The sequence below is a fragment of the Peromyscus californicus genome, unplaced genomic scaffold (genome assembly GCF_007827085.1).
Source record: "Peromyscus californicus insignis strain IS unplaced genomic scaffold, ASM782708v3 Scaffold_4__1_contigs__length_199733344, whole genome shotgun sequence".
NCBI lineage: Eukaryota > Metazoa > Chordata > Mammalia > Rodentia > Cricetidae > Peromyscus > Peromyscus californicus.
This window is the reverse complement of record NW_026294562.1, coordinates 61393382-61412101: the sequence shown is the minus strand read 5'-3', so window position 1 is coordinate 61412101 and position 18720 is coordinate 61393382. Positions and strand designations below refer to the sequence as shown.

At 55.4% G+C, this 18720-nt stretch overlaps 1 protein-coding gene across 25 annotated transcripts in view; it reads left to right on the top strand.

Annotated features, from left to right (window-relative positions):
• The window catches only part of Brsk2 (BR serine/threonine kinase 2), a 55203-nt gene that overhangs the window by 26813 nt on the left and 9670 nt on the right, over window positions 1-18720 (top strand). For 15 of the 25 annotated variants that reach the window (XR_008212797.1, XR_008212795.1, XR_008212796.1 and 12 more), the window contains exons 2-16: window positions 5498-5592; window positions 6716-6801; window positions 8152-8292; window positions 8617-8733; window positions 9289-9322; window positions 9478-9546; window positions 9663-9809; window positions 11118-11149; window positions 11447-11611; window positions 11809-11906; window positions 11981-12131; window positions 14121-14186; window positions 15977-16037; window positions 16824-17031; window positions 17449-17497. Coding sequence is in view for 22 of the 25 variants with exons in the window: in XM_052711778.1 (XP_052567738.1) it covers window positions 5498-5592; window positions 6716-6801; window positions 8152-8292; window positions 8617-8733; window positions 9289-9322; window positions 9478-9546; window positions 9663-9809; window positions 11118-11149; window positions 11447-11611; window positions 11809-11906; window positions 11981-12131; window positions 14121-14186; window positions 15977-16037; window positions 16824-17031; window positions 17449-17497 (1519 nt within the window). In the remaining 3 variants the exon portion in view is untranslated. Of the gene's footprint in view, window positions 1-2847; window positions 2942-5497; window positions 5593-6715; window positions 6806-8151; window positions 8293-8616; window positions 8734-9288; window positions 9323-9477; window positions 9547-9662; window positions 9810-11117; window positions 11150-11446; window positions 11612-11808; window positions 11907-11980; window positions 12132-14120; window positions 14187-15976; window positions 16038-16823; window positions 17032-17448; window positions 17498-18720 lie in introns of those variants that run through there. The other 10 variants (XM_052711794.1, XM_052711787.1, XM_052711781.1 and 7 more) reach the window with 3 other exon arrangements.

Below are 18720 nucleotides of genomic sequence, written 5' to 3'. Positions count from 1 at the left end.
CTTCAGCTCCTTTTAGCTTTGCTGACTGCAACATACTTCTTTCTCTTGGGCTGGTTCCAGCTTTCCTCAGCAGGTATCCCATGACTCTGGCATCTCCAATATCTTGGGTTCTCCAAGGTAATCCAGGCTTCAACTTCACAGCTTCACACAATGGCCTCTCTGGGCCTCCATTCAGGGACATCCCTGACACATGCCTGGCCTCAGCAGCTTTCTTTAGTTGGAGGCAAAGTCCACAGCCCCTTTCTCCTGTCCTTAACTCTAAAGTCAGAACCACTTGGCTGAAGCTGCCAAGTTCTGCTGCTTACTGGGGCTGGAGCATGGTCCCCTAGTTCAATTACATCTTCACCAGCTTTCTGTTTTCCATGGATTCCTTCACTGCCTAAGCACTTCCTGGTGCTCCTTTTCTCAAATTTTATATTTTGTGATTTACCCTGATCAGTTTGCTCTTTTCCATTATAAATGTTCATTAGAGTTAACACTAGTTGCCACACATCAGAGTCTATACTAGGCTGTTTTGAGATTTCCTCTGCCAGTGTAATTACTCCAAAACTCTTCATTTTAGTCTCAGGCAGACTCTTCAGACAAGGGCAAAAGGCAACCACATTTTTCACCAAAATACCACAAGACTCGTCTCTAGGCCACAAACTAACAGTCTTCTTCTCTGAAACGTCTTGATCCAGGCCCCCACAGTTCAACTCACCCTCTGCACCACTGTCTTCCATGTTCCTACTAGGATGGACCATTAAGCAACACTTAAATCATTTAACTGCTTTTCTAATCCACAGTCCCAAGGTCCATATTCCTTCAAACAAAAGCATGGTCAGGCCTATCACAGCAGTACCCCAGTCCTTGTACCGACTTCTGTCTTAGTTAGGGTTTCTACTGCTGTGAAGAGGCACCATGATCACAGCAACTCTAATACAGGAAAACATGTAATTGGGGTGGCTGGCTTACAGTTCAGAGGTTCAGTCCATAATCATCATGGTGGGACATGGTGGCAAGCAGGCAGACATGGTGCTGGAGAGGTAGCTGAGAGTTCTGCATCTTGCACAGGCAACAGGAAGTAGTCTGTTTCACTGTGTGTAACTTGAGCAAAGGAGATCTCAAAGCCCAACCCCACAGTGACACACTTCTTCCAACAAGGCTACACCTCCTAATAGTGCCACTCCCTTTAGGGGCAATTTTCTTTCAAACCACCACAGGGGGTCACTGTCTTGAGTGACTGGGACCTGGGGAACAAGCAGAAGGTTGCAACCATGTGCATTTTCTAGGTACCCTGGCCCACTGTGGAAAGACTGAGGGAAGGGCCTGGCAGAAGGAGGTTATAAGTGGACCATGGTTTCCCAGTTGACTTGATGCCTCTGCAGAAATGTTGTGCTTGGGATCCAGTTGGGTGTATGATGCAGCCCTGAGCTCTGCTTGCTTGTCACTTTGAGGTGAACATCAGTTGTGAGACATGCAGGCACATGCTGCATCCATGATTGCTGCTGCCACTCAAATGGACATTCTGTCTATCTCGGGGAAGGATGTCTCTGGAATGCCACCTCTACCCCTCCAATCCCATGGCTATGGCCTGAGGTGTTGAGAGATACAGAAGGTCCCTCCCCGGTGCTGATATTGTCACCTACCTAGTGTACACTACCCGAACCACAGAGCAGCAGGCCATTTTGTGGCTGCCACTGGACAGTGAGAAGTGTTCTCTGACCATGGTCCCCAGGGCTCAGAGAACCCTGAGGTTGGGGTTTTCAAGAGGACCGTGATCTACAAGAGAGTCCAGCAATGGCAGGGCAGAAGGGGAGAGACACTGGATCCCAGAATGTGTCCAGTGCCCCCAGGCACTTGGCCATTAGCCAAGGACTCCTGCAGGTTCATAGGGAGCCAGATCTGCCTCCCAAATGGGGGCCTCATCCTCTTCCATCTCTTCTGTCCAAAGTTATCCCTGGGGTATCCTTGAAGATCACCTGGCTTGATCCACAGCTAGGCTTATTCCTTCCTCTCCCCAACTGAGGCAGTGATTCTTTGGGATCACTGGAATCCAGAGGGCACAACAGCATACCAAGTTGCTACTCCACATCCCCTAGAAAATGCCCAGCCCACATGGTAGTACCTTGCCCCAGTTCTGTTTAGCTGGGTGGAGGACAGGTATATCTGAAAGGTCTTCTTGTTGCCCTCACTCTGGCACAATCATTAGCCTCTGCCTCTAGTGGGGGTCAGCACTGTTCAGAACCCAGTCACCATGTCCTTCCCGGGCAGCTGGGGGCCCAGTCAGGGCCTGCCTAATGCCTGAGTTGACCAGCTACAGTTGTATACCTGCTTACCTCCCTTGATTTCTCTAGCCAGGCTCAGAAGCCCCAGATGCCTGTGGGTAGAAGTAGCTCTAGAAGGGCCTGGGGCCTTCATACCCATACTTTTGAAGCCTGGGGGCCCTCCTTAGAGGCATGGAAGCCCCAGTACCTTTGACCCTGCTGCTGCCCCTTGCAGAAGTAGTGCAGTTGGAGCTGGTGGATCCTCATGCTTCCAGCTCAGCCCCACCCTGGCAAGGCCCCGTGTAATTATCTGTGACATGGTATACTTTCCCTTTCTATGTGAGGCTGCATCTGTGTGAAGACAATAATTACAGATAAAATCACAATTGGAAAATAAGCCCCAGCGAGTTAGAGGGCTGGGTAATGACGGGTGATCGTGGGCTTCCCGCCAGGAAGTCGCTTGTCCCTGAGGCTGCAGGCCAGACAGCAGGGTTTCTGAAGGCATACTCCCTACTCACTGAAACAGAAAGGCGGCAGAACTGCTCCTGACCCAGACATCTTATCCCAGAAGACCCCGTTTCCCCTTTTTTCCTGAGGCAGGACCACACTTTCCCACATGGAGACAGGGAGGGAGTGGCCTAAAGCACCAGGAGAGCTTTACCGAGGAGAAGCATTGCCATGCTGGGCTGTGCAAGGTATGTAGGGATATTCAAGTACAGTGGTGGATGGGAAGTGGGCTTTCTGTGCACACTGGAAGCAAGTGGAAGAAGGTGAAGGGAGGGTCCAGGGTGGCTCCCCTGCACCTTAGACAGACTGTATCTAGAGCTACCATTGTACCACCCATTCCCCTGAGCAGGGATTGTGATCTCCTATTCCCAGGAAGCCCCTAGACAAGACTTGGGGCTCAGGGGCACCTTGTTCTGGTAGCCCTCTGTCCTCTTGGCTTTTGAAAAGCCAGCTAGGTAGATGCCACAACCCCAGTTCCCCCTACCTCTAAGGTGGGGCATGATATACAGCTATGCTCGGCAGACTTTGGAAATCACACTGGATGGAGATGACAGCCTTGTCTTCTTAATATTTGATGCCCACTCCAGTTTAGTACCATGCCCTTCCTGAGGCAGGACAATACTTTTCTACATGCCTCTCATGGTACCTGTTACCTGGCTGGAGAGTGTGTGTGAGTGTGAATGCATATATGTGGGATTGGGTGTGGGGTATGTGTGCACATTCATGTGAGGGTGAGTACATGGTGGGCATGCACATAGGTGAGATGTGAGTGTTCTGGTATATGTGCACATACATGGGAGGCTGAATGTGTATGCCACCTGTTTGTGAGGGTGAGTACATGGGCATGTACATAGTATGTGACTGGATATGCATAAGTGCATTGTGGGGGGGATGGGTGTGCACACAACTATATAAGGGTGAGTATGAACATAAGAGTGAGGAGATGAGGCATGTGCCATATCTGCCAGGGCCCAGCATGTCATCCGTGAGGTCATTTGGTAAGCATCTCATGATTTAGCCGCACTGTTGGTTAAATGGCTTCTGGGTATGCTTGCCAGCTGGATTGTGATGACATATGGAACTCCTCTTGTTGAGACTCTGGTGTTCCCTGTTCCTCACATGCTGAGCCATCCAGTCTGCCGGAAGGCGGGGCCTACCTGCCTGGAACACATTTGAGGATGCCTGTTATGCTCCTTCCTACCCACCAGCCCTGCTCTTATTCCATCCTTGGGCAGAACATGGCTTTTTGTCCTCTGAGATCTCCTGAGGGGACACATTGTTTCCGGGTCACTCTCATCTCTTGATTTGCCTCTGTCCTTTGCAAGTGGATCTTATAGGTTTGCAGGAGCCCTTCCTCCTGGGGCAGGAGGCTTTTATCACTTGTCATACTGTCCTTGCCCATTTCTCTTGCACCTACAGTCTTGTTTTGGGGACTGGGTAGTTTTACCAAGTCTTAAGTACCTTCTGACCAAGTGCAGATGGCCTCATGCCTTGGCCAGTGCCACAGCCCATGTGGTGATTGAATTATGGATAGCAGGTTATCAGTACCCTTGCCCTCCTGGCTAGTTCTCTTTCTCCCCAATCTGAGCAGGAATCACAGGCATTCACACTGGATCAAAGACAGCCAGCAGGAGGTACCAGAGCCTATGTCAGGCTTCCCTGGTTAAGGTGTCCCACCATGGCCACCTCCTAGCCTGGGCTCTCACATGGCAGCCTGGGATTTTCTCCATCAAAAAAAACCAGCACTGCACTTAGACACCCAGGACCCCAGCTCCAACTGGGTTCTGAAACCACATCTCTGTTGTGACCTTACACAAAACATGAACTGTCTTTCTACACATTTATCTGTTTCGTGTTCATTTTTGGCCCATTTGTATAATACTGCCATGTGCACATGTGTGTGCATAGATGTGCACATGCACATGTCTGTGTGTATGTGTTTTCTTAGCAGTTTTCAAGAGCCCTTTGATTTGGTTAGGAAATGAATCTTTCATGGAGAAGGGAGATAATGCCCACATCAGAAATGCTTCCTCTAGCCCTACTCTACCTTTCCGCTGATTTTGCCCTGCACTCTTCTCATGTCTCCTGCTGTGGCTCATTCTGTTGGGACAGTATCTGGACACAGTCTGAGTTGAAAAGAGCAGTCTCTGCCTCATGGCTGCTGATCTTGTTCTAGCTTTGCTTCCCACTGACCATCATGGGTTCCAGAGAAGACCCCTGCTACCTCCTCTAGCCTGCCTAGCATCCATATGTCTCATGAGATTCCTCCAGCTCTAGGTACCAGCCTCAAGATAGGTAGACTCCTCCATGGGGGAGGGGGGAGCATGTCTAGGGACTGGGCCTGACAGGGCTCTGGGGACACAGGTACAGAACACTATCCCTGCAGAAGTCTGCAGGTGAAGGGTTTTAAGTAAGATTGTGTTAGAGGACAGAGTGACTCTGGACTCAGAGCATGTTGCCTCTTCAACATGGGATGTACTTGGCCTGGAGGAAGGGCTCTGGTGACCTGGGAGATGGACAGTGGCACACGAAGACCTCAGGTTTCAGGAGGGATCTGGTTTTGGTGCAGCAAGCCACTTTTCCGGAGCCATTCTGATCAGGGAGTAAGGTGGTCAATGGCCAGGGTTTGACAGGCTTGGGGATTGCAAGACAGAATGCAGAGCTCCCAGACTAGGATGTGGTCCCTGCTATCTAAGGCTGGGGTGATGTAGAGCTGGGGCTAGAGTCTGGCCTCTCTCCCACAGGCCTGGTGAAGCTGGGAATCCACTGCGTCACCTGCCAGAAGGTCGCCATCAAAATTGTCAACCGTGAGAAGCTCAGTGAGTCGGTGCTGATGAAGGTGAGGCAGTGGGCTGAGGCAGAAGGGTCACTACCTGGAAGGATGGACCTAGGTATCTGGGACTAGCATGGGTGGCCTCTGTCTTACCCCTTACCCCAGTTAACCCATGGGATCCTGCCCAATTCTGGGGGAGCAACAGCAGGTTAGTTCCTGGGCTATTCCATCCTCAGGAAGGGTCCCATTTGCCTTGACTATGTTAGCCTGGAGAACAGTTCCACAGTGGACAATGACATGCTGGAGCAGTGGGCTAAGCCCTAGTTCTCTGATTAGCATGAGGACGTGCCCCTTGACTCTGAGACCCCTCCTGCTATGACCAGGCTAGCCTGAAGAGGGCTGGATAGGCTCTAGCTCCTGGTGTGGAGAAGCTGAGAGACCTGAGTGGGTGGCAGTTGTAAGAGAAGACACCAGCTTAGGTGGAGTGAAGGACTTTTGGCATTGGAGGGCTGTCCAGTTTTGAACTGGAGACACATTGGATGGATCTATTCCATGGTACAGGGGCCCTGAGATAAAGGGCAGGGTTTTGGTTCTGTGGGCATTGTACACATGGGACTGCATGGGAGTTAAAGGCTTTGGGGACAGAGAGGCCTATGAGAGGTTAGTGCCTACTGGTACCTTCTTACTGCCATTGCCTGTGGGGCCAAGGTGGCTGTGGGCAAAGCTATACTCACCAGAGTTCTCGACTTAAGCTCAGAAACAGACCTGGGGTAGGCACTAGAACAGACTCCACCTTTGCTTCCAAGAATGGTGACATCCTGGAGCCCACAGAAGGGGGACCTGAGTTCTTACACAGGGCCTGTTACACAGTTCCACACCCTGCATGTGCATGCAGTCCTCTGTACACACAAGCAGCCCCCTACACATATACACACTGAGCAAGCACACTCACCTGCAGCTCTGCCCTGGTCCCCACTGCCAACTTATGCAGAACCCCTGACCAAGGCATTTGTCCTGGCATCTGCTCTTCCCTGCAAGATAGCAAGATCCAAGCTGCAGATATCCCTTCTCTCCAGCTCAGCCCCAAATGCAACGTCATAGCCCTAGGAGACAATGCATGTAGGCCACTGGAGGGCCTGTTTGAGTGGGCTGTGGTCGGCTGCCGGGCAGTGACATAGTTTCTCTGCAGGTGGAGCGAGAGATTGCCATCCTGAAGCTCATCGAGCATCCACATGTCCTGAAGCTGCATGACGTCTATGAAAACAAAAAATATTTGTAGGTATTGCTGGGCCTGGAGAGCTGGGGAGGCCAGGGGGGGTGGCTGCAGAGGCCCAGACTGCTCTTGCATTTGGAGAGCTGGCTGTGTCCGTGTTGCCATCCAGCTGAGGAGGGGCTAGCCACAGTGGCCACAGTTTTCATTACCAGACCTGTGGCTGGTGCTCCTGGGGATCTCCAGGCTGTTAACTTGAGGCCAACAATGGGGAGGGCTTCCCTGGAGGAAGATCTGGGTTCTAGGGCCAGTAGAGCTTGTTCCCTCCTAATACTGTCCGCTACTGAATAGCCCCTCTGTGGGGATTCATCAGTCTTCCAACTCCCACTGCCCCACAAGGCCCAGGCTCAGTGAGACATCCTGGGAAGAGGGTGGAGCTGTAGCTTGCCAGGGCCCTAAGGAGGCCAGCGAGCAGGGCCATGAGTGAGGCTCATTGGGCAGTGCATGGAGGGTGAGTCTGGCTGCTCTTTTAGTTCCTATGACCAAATACCTGACAGGAAGCAGTTTGAGGGAAGAAGCGCTTATTCTGGCCCTTTTGAGAGCTGAGGATGTGTGGTGGGAGTGAGCAGGCCATCAGCTTCCACAAGCCTGGGGGCTGGGCAGTTGATAGTCCTGGACCTTCATGACAGTCAGGAGGGAACTGGGGAGGGGCCCTGCTGAGGCAATGCCGAGCCTCTACCTACCCCTGTATCCTCCAATGCTGGTCCCAGCACCACAAGGCTTGCTTATGGGGCTTGGGACCCCAGGTCAGCTGACTACTGTCAGCAGGTCCCACCCCAGCCTGGCTTCCTGTCCAGTACCACTGATGCCTGCCACCAAGTGAGATGGCACCCATCTATGTCACTAACTGTCCTTTGTTCCCTCCCTTGGGGGTCTTGCCTTCCCCAGGAGTTTGTTCCATTCTGAGCCCATTAGACTGCATCCTGTGCAGCCCATGCATCTCCTTGGTCACCTCTTGAGTCCTGTTACACAGCTAAGATCCTAGGGGGTCTGAGATGTAATTCTCCAGTTACCCACACTTCCCCTCTGGTTCTGCAGTATAGCAAAGACCCCGAGGGACTGGTACAAACTGGGCAGAGAGGAGATGGCAGGCCCCGCTGGGTCAGCCTCACTCCATTCTTGGTTTCCACACTGACCCTCTGCCCAGCTCCAGGGGTCTATATGATCTTCCCTGGGACCCAGCTGCTTGGTGTGAGAGCCGCCAGGAGCCATAGCAGGTACCCTGCATGGGCCCTCCTTGGGGCCTTGCTCTGGGCCCTGCACCAGGCCTCTCTGACGAGGCAGCAGGAGGGCAGGCAGGGGCTATGTACCAGGCCATGATGCTGGCACTGATGTTCCCCTGCCCCATTCCACAGATACCTGGTGCTAGAACACGTGTCTGGGGGGGAGCTGTTTGACTACCTGGTGAAGAAGGGACGGCTGACCCCCAAGGAGGCCCGCAAGTTCTTCCGGCAGATCATCTCTGCACTGGACTTCTGCCACAGCCACTCCATATGGTGCGAGCCAGGCCAGGCTGAGTCAGGCCTGCATCTCAAGAGGGCAGGGGGGCTCCTACAGGCTTCATCTAGGAGGCATTGAAAGGCTGCCAGGAACCCACCCACGCTTCATCCCTATGGAGGGCAGGAGACCACCTCATCCCTGTCCCTGTCCCCCAGACCAGGACGACCACTTAGTGTTAGCTGCCAGTATATTATCTACCTCGGTCGCCACCGCCTGCCTGACTAACAGGAGTTCAGAAAGGGGAGCAGTCCCTATCAGGGACTGCAGTGGGGAAGTGGGTCCAGGGCCTCCTTTCGGCTCACCCAGGTCTTACTCCCCAGCCACAGAGACTTGAAGCCAGAGAACCTGTTGCTGGATGAGAGGAACAACATCCGTATTGCAGACTTTGGCATGGCATCCCTGCAGGTGGGAGACAGCCTGCTGGAGACCAGCTGCGGGTGAGTGAGTGGTACCCCACAGGCCCAGGACATAGCCCTGGGGGGCAGACACCATAGCCATTGCTGCCCAGTCTGGACAAGCTTTGAAACTGGCCTGTGACTTCGGAGCTACAGGCTATTTTGGTGGGAAACCCTAGGACTTTCTCTCCCAGCACTGGAGCTGGACTGAGGGCAGAAGGCATGACCCCTGTCCTTATAGTAAGGCATGTGGGGACCCTTTGTCTGGCACCAGCATCATCTTTCAGTGGTGGGATCTGGGGGAACATTTCATTGGGCCTTCTCTCCTGGGTCTGAATAGATGAGCAGGTAGGTCTGAGCATAGCAGTCCCCAGGCTCCAGACCTCCATCTCCTACCAGAGCATACAGGGTATTTAGGTTGGGGGGACTTGGTCTCAAAGCCATTCATCTTCCTGGGGCCAGACCAGCAGTGGCCTGTAGACCTCACATGCAGGCTTCCTAGGGCAGGGCTCACATGGAGGAAGCCTCAGGGAGGGTGTAAAGATCTGGGCTGTGCACCCTGGCCTCCTGCCCCCTGACCTGCTGTTTTGCCCTTAGATCCCCACACTATGCCTGTCCGGAAGTGATTCGGGTAAGCAGCCACCGGGGTCCCTGTGGTGGAAGGTCCCCTTATCCTGTTACTGCTGGGCTAGTCACAGCTCAGCTGCCTTCCCTCAGACCCAATCCCCGACTAGATACCCCCCACCCTGCATACTGCCAACACCTGGCATTGCCCTCCTCCCACAGGGTGAGAAGTATGATGGCCGCAAGGCAGATGTGTGGAGCTGTGGTGTGATCCTGTTCGCCTTGCTGGTGGTGAGCCCCACCCACCTCACCTACTTGTTCCGCTCCCTGCTGCTCCCCACACCCCCTCTCCCTTCCCTCCTCCCGTGCTACCGACCCATGATGAGTGCTGTCCTGCTTACCCACAGGGGGCTCTGCCTTTCGATGATGACAACCTGCGGCAGTTGCTGGAGAAGGTCAAGCGTGGTGTGTTCCACATGCCACACTTTATCCCACCAGACTGCCAGAGTCTTCTGCGTGGCATGATTGAGGTGGATGCAGCTCGGCGCCTCACGGTGCGTCCTGCCTACCCCTCTGCCCTAGCCAGAACTCGGGTACCCTTGGGGAGCCAGGCCCTTCTCCCTCCTCTTGTCCCTTCTTCACACCATCTCTTGGACCTGTCCCTTCCTCAGACCGCCCTGTACCGGTGGGGCCAAGCTTCCATCTCTAGCACTTGCTCCTGGGCACTTTAGGGAGAAAATATCTCTGAGGGTGAGACTTCCCACCAGGGCCTGTGTGTGCGCGCTGCAGGCATACCACATGCACAGTGATGTGAGTCTGTGCCATGCCAGGTGGACAGGCTCAAGTGTCGATCCGTGTTTGCTAGCATGTGTGCCCAGGTATGTGTGGGCAGAGTGTGCCCAGCTGTGCATGAGGCTGTGCACAGCTGCATGTAGAGTGAGTGCCCGTGTGTGTTACTTATGCATATATTTGTGTGTATCTAAGTGGTGGGGGGAGAGTATGTACCCAGCTTGGAAAGCATGTGCCCGGCTGTGTGCAGGGTGAGTCCTCAGGTGTGTGTCACCTATACGGCAGCATAGGTGTGTGTATGTGACTGTGCCCAGCTGCATGCAAGGTGAGTGCCTATGTGCATTATCTGTACATAGCCGTGTGCGTGCCCAGGTGTGGGGGGCCTGTACCCAAATCTTAGGAGCACATGTGTGGTAGATGGCGGGTCTGAGCCTGTGAGTGGTTGGTTCAGGTGAGCCCTGGAGAGTTTGCTGCCCTATACTGCCATTCTGCCCCTTGGACATCCTTGTGGAATGCCTCCTGGCAGTGTGAGCCTCGTGGCTCCATCAGCTATGGGGTAGGCAAAGGTGTGAGGGAAGTCCCAGCAGTTGGTTTTGAGCCACACAGCATCTGCCAATGTAAAGGAAGCAAGATGCCTGGTAGGCTGGCCTTTTCTAGAAGAGATGTTTTCTGCCCTCTCTCGCAAAGCAAGTTATCCCTGTCTCTGAGTCAGGATGGAGAGAAAGGTGTAGTGGGCTACCTCAGCCTCCTGCCCACACCTGCACCCAGCCCCTCCCAGCCGCCTGGCTTTGCCTCCTGGACTGGTTCCTCACTCATGCCCTCTGATCTGGGAGGGCCCAACCAGGCAGGGTCCCAGGGCACTGCTCGCTTCCTTGCCTCTCTTCTCTGTGGACCCTGTCCCCCAGCCTCTCCTTCCCTGGCTTTATTTCCTCTGCATCTGGGGTGGAGTAGGGGTGCTGGCCTGGGCCTCTGGGAATGCGGCCCCTGCCCTGCCTTCTGTTCTCCCGCTCTGGCCCCCTACCTCCTAACGTGGGCTCCCCCTGGTACTAACCCCTGTTTCTCTTTCCTTGTAGCTAGAGCACATTCAGAAACACATATGGTATATGTAAGTAGCTTCTCTGCCCACTAACGCCTGCTTTGCCTGTTGCTGTGGCCTGCAGGGCCTGATAGGAAGGGGGGAGGGTGCCAGCCAGCTCGGGGCTGCCCTAGCCTCACTCTCGGCCTCGCTGAGCGGCTGTTGCAGGACACAGGAGGTCTGCAGGGCTGGGTGCAGGGACAGCAGCAGGACTTGGGCTCACGTGAGGGTGGACCTCCCACCCTCCTGGCCACCTCAGGGTGGGTGGAATGGTTTCAGAATGGGCCAGAAATGAGTGACTTCTGCTGGGTGCCCTGTCGTCCACAGAGGTGGCAAGAACGAGCCGGAGCCGGAACAGCCCATCCCCCGCAAGGTTCAGATCCGCTCACTGCCCAGCCTGGAAGACATCGACCCTGATGTGCTGGATAGCATGCACTCGCTGGGCTGCTTCCGAGACCGCAACAAGCTGCTGCAGGACCTGCTATCTGAGGAGTATGTTGGAGTGGGGGCAGGGCTGGCTTAGTTACTGGGCTCCATGCCCCACGCTCTAGCTGCTCTAGGGAACATCCTTGTTGCCTCCCTGTGGACCCTCCAAGGCAGGTGGCCACAGCCAGAGTCCCTGCAGTGTCATTGTCAGGTACCCCATGTCACCATATGCCCACCCTCTTGGCACCTCTCACCTTCTGCAGGGAGAATCAGGAAAAGATGATCTATTTCCTCCTCCTGGACCGGAAAGAACGGTATCCCAGCCATGAGGATGAGGACCTACCTCCCAGGAATGAGATAGGTACAAAGCTTCCAGCCTACCCTGTGCCCCCCGTTCCTGGGTTTTGGCCCAGCCTGACCCCAGTCTGCACACAGACCCTCCCCGGAAGCGTGTGGACTCCCCGATGCTGAACCGGCATGGCAAGCGGCGACCTGAACGCAAGTCCATGGAAGTGCTCAGTGTGACAGATGGTGGCTCCCCAGTGCCTGCACGGAGAGCCATTGAGATGGCTCAGCATGGCCAGAGGTATGTGCCTGCCCCTGGGGGCCCAAGCCTCCCTCCTTTGCCCTGGCCAGGGCAGCATCAGGTTCTTAGCCTACTACCCTTTCTCTGGCCTTGCTTGTCTCTGTCCACTATACCTGGGATCTGAACTGAGGCCACTAGAGTGGGTTGGAGTTCACTGTGCTAAGCATGCTGGCTGGCTGGCTGCATGGGCTGAGCTGGGCTGCACTGGACTGAGCTGACTAAGCTGGGCTGGACTGGACTGGGCTGGACTGGATTGGATTGGACTGGGTTAGGCTGAGCTGGACTGTACTCCACTGACCTGGGTTGGGCTGGACTGGACTCAATTGGACCAGGCTGAGTTGGGCTGGACTGTTGTGAAATGGACTGGGGTGAGCTGGGGTGGTCTAGACTGAGCTGAGCTGGCCTGGACTAAGCTAGGCTGGGATAGATTGAACTGGTCTGAACTGGGCTGTCCTAGACTAAACTGGACTGGCTGAGCTGATCTGGGCTGAGCTGTGCTAGACTAGAATGAGCTGGTCTGTACTGAGTTGGCCTGGACTGAGCTGGTCTGGTCTGGACTAAGCTGGGCAGTCCTGGGCTAGGTTGAGTTGGCCATGACTGAACTAGACTGGACTGGACAAAACTGAATTGGGCTGAGCTGAGCTGGGATGGACTGGACTAGGCTGGGTTAGGATGTACCTGGCTGGTCTGTTCTTGTTTGAGCTGGGCTGTGATATGGTGCCGCTATGTTCAGAGCTCCTTGCTCAGCAGGCTTGTCCCTCCCTGGTGCTTGGCTGTCTCTGATCTGTATTGAGCTGGGCTGTGATGTGGTACAGCTTTGTTCAGAGTCCCCTGCCTAGCAGGCTCGTCCTTCCCTGGTGGCCAGTAGCAGTGTTGTGGGCAGGATGTACAATTCAGGAGAGTGATGAGTAGAAGGGCACTTAGAGCCTGCCAAGCCTGCCCTGGCTGAGTGGAGCTCCCTAACAAGCAGGGGTTTGGGTCATCTGTGAACAGACCTGGAGCTGGGAGATCCCACAGGCCCTGCCAGCAGAGGTCAGCATTGTACTCTGCACACAGCACCCACCTACAGTTCATTCTTCCTGCTGGGAGCTTGAGTGCTGAAGCAGGCCAGGTCTGCCCCTGAATTTGTCAGGAACTGGGAGCCATGAGGTGGCTAGGTAGTCATCAAGATAGGATTTCCTCTGCCTTGACTCTAGGGTGCTGGTATTTCTGCCCCACTAGGCCCTCCCCCATGGATCTGGGCTGACTCATGCTCTGGCCTCAAAGTTTCCCTCCTTAAGAAACTTCTTCCAACTTTCCAGCCAGCCATGGCCCACAGCCCCTCGGCTTCTGGCAACAAGGCGGGACAGCAAGGGTCCCTCTTGGCCATGTTCTTACCTAGCCCTTCTCTGGGATTCTGCCTCTTGTGGATATGCTTCACTTCATCAGGACTCTCCCAGTAGCTCTAGTGCACACCATCCGCTCGAGAGATGGTTGCCTCTCCCTGGCCTCCCTTGAACCCCAAAGGGTAGCCGAGGGCCAGAGCTCAGCCCTTCCAGCATCTAAAGCCTGAGTGAGCTTCCCTGGCTTCTAATACACCTTCCAGGCCTAGGTGCTACAGGGTGGGCCCATCAGTGGGGTGGTGGCTGTCTCCAAGGGAATATGGAAGATCCTTTGTCCTGGCACGTCTAGCCTGCTTCTGCTCTGGTTTTACCACTTGACACCGGGCTCTGATGGGACCACTGGTTGGGACAAGGGATCCTGTGGCTGGTGGTGAGTCTAGATATCCCTAAGCTTGGCTGGCTCCTTACCCAGAAGGTCACCCAGGGCAGGCTGTGCTGTGGCTCCTGTCCCCTTCCTCTCTCTTCATCTCCGTACAGTGGCCTGGGGTTGGCGGGCCATGCTTGGAGGGCTTGCTCGGTGTGGCCAGGCAGCACATGGCCCAGCAGCTGACCTGCATGCATGTGGCCAGGGCAGTAACTCTGTTTTCTCGCTTTGTTCCTGCTATAGTAAAGCAGTGTTCAGTAAAAGCCTGGATATCGCTGAAGCCCATCCCCAATTCAGCAAAGAAGACAGGTATACACCCTGCCCATCCATCCTGTCCTCCCAGCCCCAGATGCAGGACTCCTGCCTGAACCAGGCAGACAGAGGCGGGCCTGGAGGCAGGGCTTTACTAGCAGACACTTCCACCTCTCCTTTCTGGGAATGGAATCATCCAGCAGGAAGAGCCTGGCCAGCTATGAGGAGGCAAGGAGGGGTGGGGTTGCTGGGGCAAGGCCCATGGCCAGCCCAAAGCAGAGGGCCATATACTCCAGGTTTGCATAGGGCCAGGACAGGGGCACAACCCTGCACCCTGAACAGACCCCCCTTATGGTTACAGGCCTGCCACCCCGTCACTCTTTTGTCCAGACGGCCTTGGGTGCTCTTCCCCCAAGGGCTGGCCAGTTTAAGTGACTGAGTGTCCAAGCCCCTGGCAAGTGACAACAGGCCAGTAACATCTGCTGCCCACTCATGCTGCTGATTGGTTGGGCCACATCCTGTTGAGCAGCACACTGCCCCCTGTACCTGCCTGTGCCCCTTCCTGCTTGCCTCTTGCCCACCTGGCTGTCCTCAGGGCTGGAGTCATCTTTCCTACTTTGGACGAGCTGCAGCTCCACTCCAGCATTGCTGGACCGAGGAGAGGTTGATATGGCTCCCATGCTTCCGTCTCAGCTTCCCTTCTTCTTCCCTTGTGCCCAGCAATGTGCTCCTATCTGGCATGGTGGGATCAAAGGCCTAGGCCTCACTGCTCGTGCCTGCATCCCCTCTCCCATCTCCTGGTATGACCATCTCCATCTTCTCAGGGCCTGGCTCCTAGCTGTACACCTGGACCTTTGTCCCAGTGGGGAGCCCTGGTACCACTTTGACCCAGGCATGCTGCCCTGACCATGGGTCACCAGTGTTTCTTGGGCTCCTTTAGCAGTGGGTGGAGAGACTCGGAGGTCATGGACACAGGGCTCTGCTCACAGGTGCCCGAGGTGAGCGTTGCCCAGGCGGGAATCAGAGACCCATTGTGTATAGTCTGGCTCCTGGTGGGCAGGCCGGGGCAGTGCAAGCTGGTCTAGTGCTCTTCTGTCCTCTTTCCTCCTGTGGCTGTACCCCACCCCCACTTTTCCCACCCAAGATGGCGGGTCCCACCGCCAAGGGTGAACCAGTGCTTTTGTGTCCTTTCATGGTGAGCTGGATGGAAGGCCTGGTCTCTGACCTGCAGAGCAGCTGTGCTACCATGTTGCAGTGAACACACAGGGCTAGCCCCTGCCCCTAGCTCTTTGCAGGCTAGGTCTTCAGCCTGGTGGGGTAATAGTAGGTTAAGATGAAGGCTGTGGGATGGTCCTGGGCTTCTCTTGTGGGTAGCGGTGGATGTGAAAGGACTGGGCGAGTGCCCAGGTAGTGAACCACATACGGACGTTGTACAGTACAGCCTTGGAGAGGCTGGACTTGGGTGCCAGGGTCATGGGATGCATGAGGCTATATCTAGTTCACGGGAATCCTCTATTGCGTGTCCTTGCACCTCTGTCCACACAGTGTCTGTGGACTGCTGTTGAGAGCCCCTTAGTACCTTTTCATGTGCCTGGTCTGGGGTCGCAGGTGGGTGGCTCGTCTGAGTGGAGAGGAGCCCCAGGAACCTTGGCTGGATACTGATGGTAACTGCCAGCCAAGGTCAGCAGGATGATCCCTGACACAGCTGTGCCTCCAGAAACCCTTCTGGGCATGGTAGGAGCCTTGGAGCTCTGGGCCAGTACCCCAGGCCTCCTGAAAAGGCTACCTAGGGGACAGGAGCTTGGAGCCCTCTCCTGCTGAATCAATACTCTGCTTTGCACCCCCAGGTCTCGATCCATCAGTGGCGCATCCTCAGGCCTTTCCACAAGTCCACTCAGCAGTCCTCGGGTGAGTGACTACCCCACCTAAGCCTTAGGTTACAGGGCTAGCCTCAGGAAATTAAAAAAAAAAAAAAGGAGCCCCAAAGTACCCGGGGGTGGGGAACAGGGCCTCCACCGACTGGGAAGTAGCCCCCTCCCTGCCTTGCACACAGGCCTCCTTTGTGGGCACCCTCCTGGCTGCTTTTCTGATGCTGGGCGCTGGCTAACTGCATGTTCTTCTGTTTTGTGTTGTCCGTTTTCGTGTGTCACTTGTTTTCTTTTATGGCAAACCCTCCCCTCGCCTGCCCCCTCCCTCTGGTCCTGCTTGGGGTCCTGCTTGAATGATTTTGCTGATCCTGGCTGCTGTGTGTGCATGTGGGTGGGGTGGGCATGGGCTCCACTTCGCGGTCACCCCTCCTGCCCCTACTCTGCGCCACCGCCACCGTAGCCTGTTAGGAAGTTCGTCCTGCCCCCTCTGCCCCCTGAGCTTCCCTATGTGGCCTGCCCCCCGGCCACTTCCTCGGAGCCCGAAGCTTGTCGGAGCGCCTCTCGGCCCGGACACATCCTCTCTCCACAGGCCGCCCTGCGGCCCAACCCCAAGACTCAGACCTTGCCGTGCAAGGCCAAGCTGACTGACAAGCCGCTGCAGGGCACCAAGTCCAATCCGCTCCCGGCCTGCACCCAGACCCGGCCTCCTGGAGCCAGCCTTGGCCCTCCACTGGCCCTGTCCCCTGGGCCCCCAACCCTGCCGGCCCCTGCTCGGCTCCTGCCAACTGGGACTGAATCAAACGCCAAATCTGTCCCCACCATACAGGTGACCCCTCACCCCTCACCAAGGGGTAGTCCCCTTCCTACCCCCAAAGGGACGCCTGTCCACACGCCAAAGGAGAGCCCAGCTGGCACACCCAACCCCACACCACCATCCAGTCCTAGTGTTGGAGGGGTGCCCTGGCGGACACGGCTCAACTCCATCAAGAACAGCTTCCTGGGCTCACCTCGCTTCCACCGCCGGAAACTGCAAGGTTAGCATGGATGTGGGGCTGGTTAGGTGGTGGGATCTGCATAGGGGGTCCTGCACTGCTGAGATGGAACATGCTTACAGCTGGCAGGTCTGTGGGCCTCTCCACAAGTCTCCGAGTCTGCCCTGTACCCTCTCTTGTCCCAGGCCCCGTTCTGTCATTTTCTGAGCAGCAGTTATGTTCAGTGAGGCCTTTTGGGTGGTCAGGAAGTCTACAGGTCCTGGCCTGTGGTGGGGCCAGTTCTCTGCTCAGCGGGCGGGGCGGGGGAGGGGGATGTGAGGGGGTGGGGGGGCAGGGGAGGTTGGAGAGGCACAATGGGATTTATGCACCAGAGCATGGATAGCGCACTGGGCCAGGGGGCCAAACGGACACAACCTGCAGCGCTCACCCAGCCTTGCCCTTGTCCTTTCCTGTACACAGTTCCCACGCCAGAGGAGATGTCCAACCTGACCCCAGAGTCCTCTCCAGAGTAAGTGGCTTTGCGTGAATCTGGTGAGAGAGAGACCTAGGATCTTTCCTGCTGGGCAGGGGTAACCACCTGAGGGCTTTTGGTCCCTGGCCTGAACCCCTTGGGCCTGACCTAGCCCATGAGTTTTTATGAACTTTAGGTCCTGTCCACATGAGGAATGCCAGTGGTGGACATGTCCTCTGAGGAATCTGAAGTTGGCTAGAAGCAAGTGACTGTGCCCTGGCCTTCCCAGGAGTCTAAGGGATCACAGGGATGGTTTGGACACAGGAGAAACGGGATTGTGCTAAGGAGAAAAGACAGCTACAAGATGTAGGGCCCAGGTAGAGCACCAGTAGCCTGGTTGGCTTGTGATGCTTGGGGGGAGGGAGAATTGGCAGAGGCCTGGGACAGACAGAGTACCTCTAGCCTTCAGCTGGAGGAAAGGGAATATAGGTGGGCCCAGTGTTGCCACCCTACAAATGCTGAATGCCCGTATAGTGTGGCTTCTTCGTGTCTTTCACAGTGGCCTCTCAGTAACCACCTCCTTGGTAGCTACTGGTGTGAAAGTGTGAAAATGTCGTGTGACCGAGGTGGGGGGAAGCATGGCGTATATCATGGTAGCTCTACAACCTCACACAGTGGCCAGATAAGAAGAAAGGCCTCAGTTGTGTTGCCAGCACTCAGTAGGGACCTATGGGAGGTTGCTTGCGCTGTGCTAACCCACTGGGAGCAGTGTCTGCAGAGGTAATTGCTGTGCAGGCTTTTTGTCCAGGTGGAGGTCAGAGGCTCCTGCCCTGAGGTTCTGGGAGCACAGGACCATTTTTGCCTAGGTTAGGCCTTTATGTGGCTCTGATCAAAGGTTTTGGAGATATACTTATAAGTACTTTTTTTTTCCTAGAAAAGTAGAAAATCTGTGACTGTAGCTTAAGGCCAGTGAGAAAGGCCTTGGCCTTCCACACCACCTCCTCCTTGATCAAGATCCTTTGGAAGCTTTGTTCTCACTCTCCCCCAGCCCTGCACAGTGGCCCAGGAGAGCTAAGGGCTTACTTAGCACCCTCCTTTTCTCTCACAAGCCAGTTCCTCATTGGTCATGACCTCCACAGAACTATAACCAGGAGAGGAGAGGTAGCTCAGGAACTGGCTCCCTTGGTCATCCATGATGTTGGGCCAGCTGGCTAGAAGCCATGGGAGCTGCAGCAATCTACAGAAGTCACCCTTCCGGAGCCTTTCTCTCCAGGGCCTCA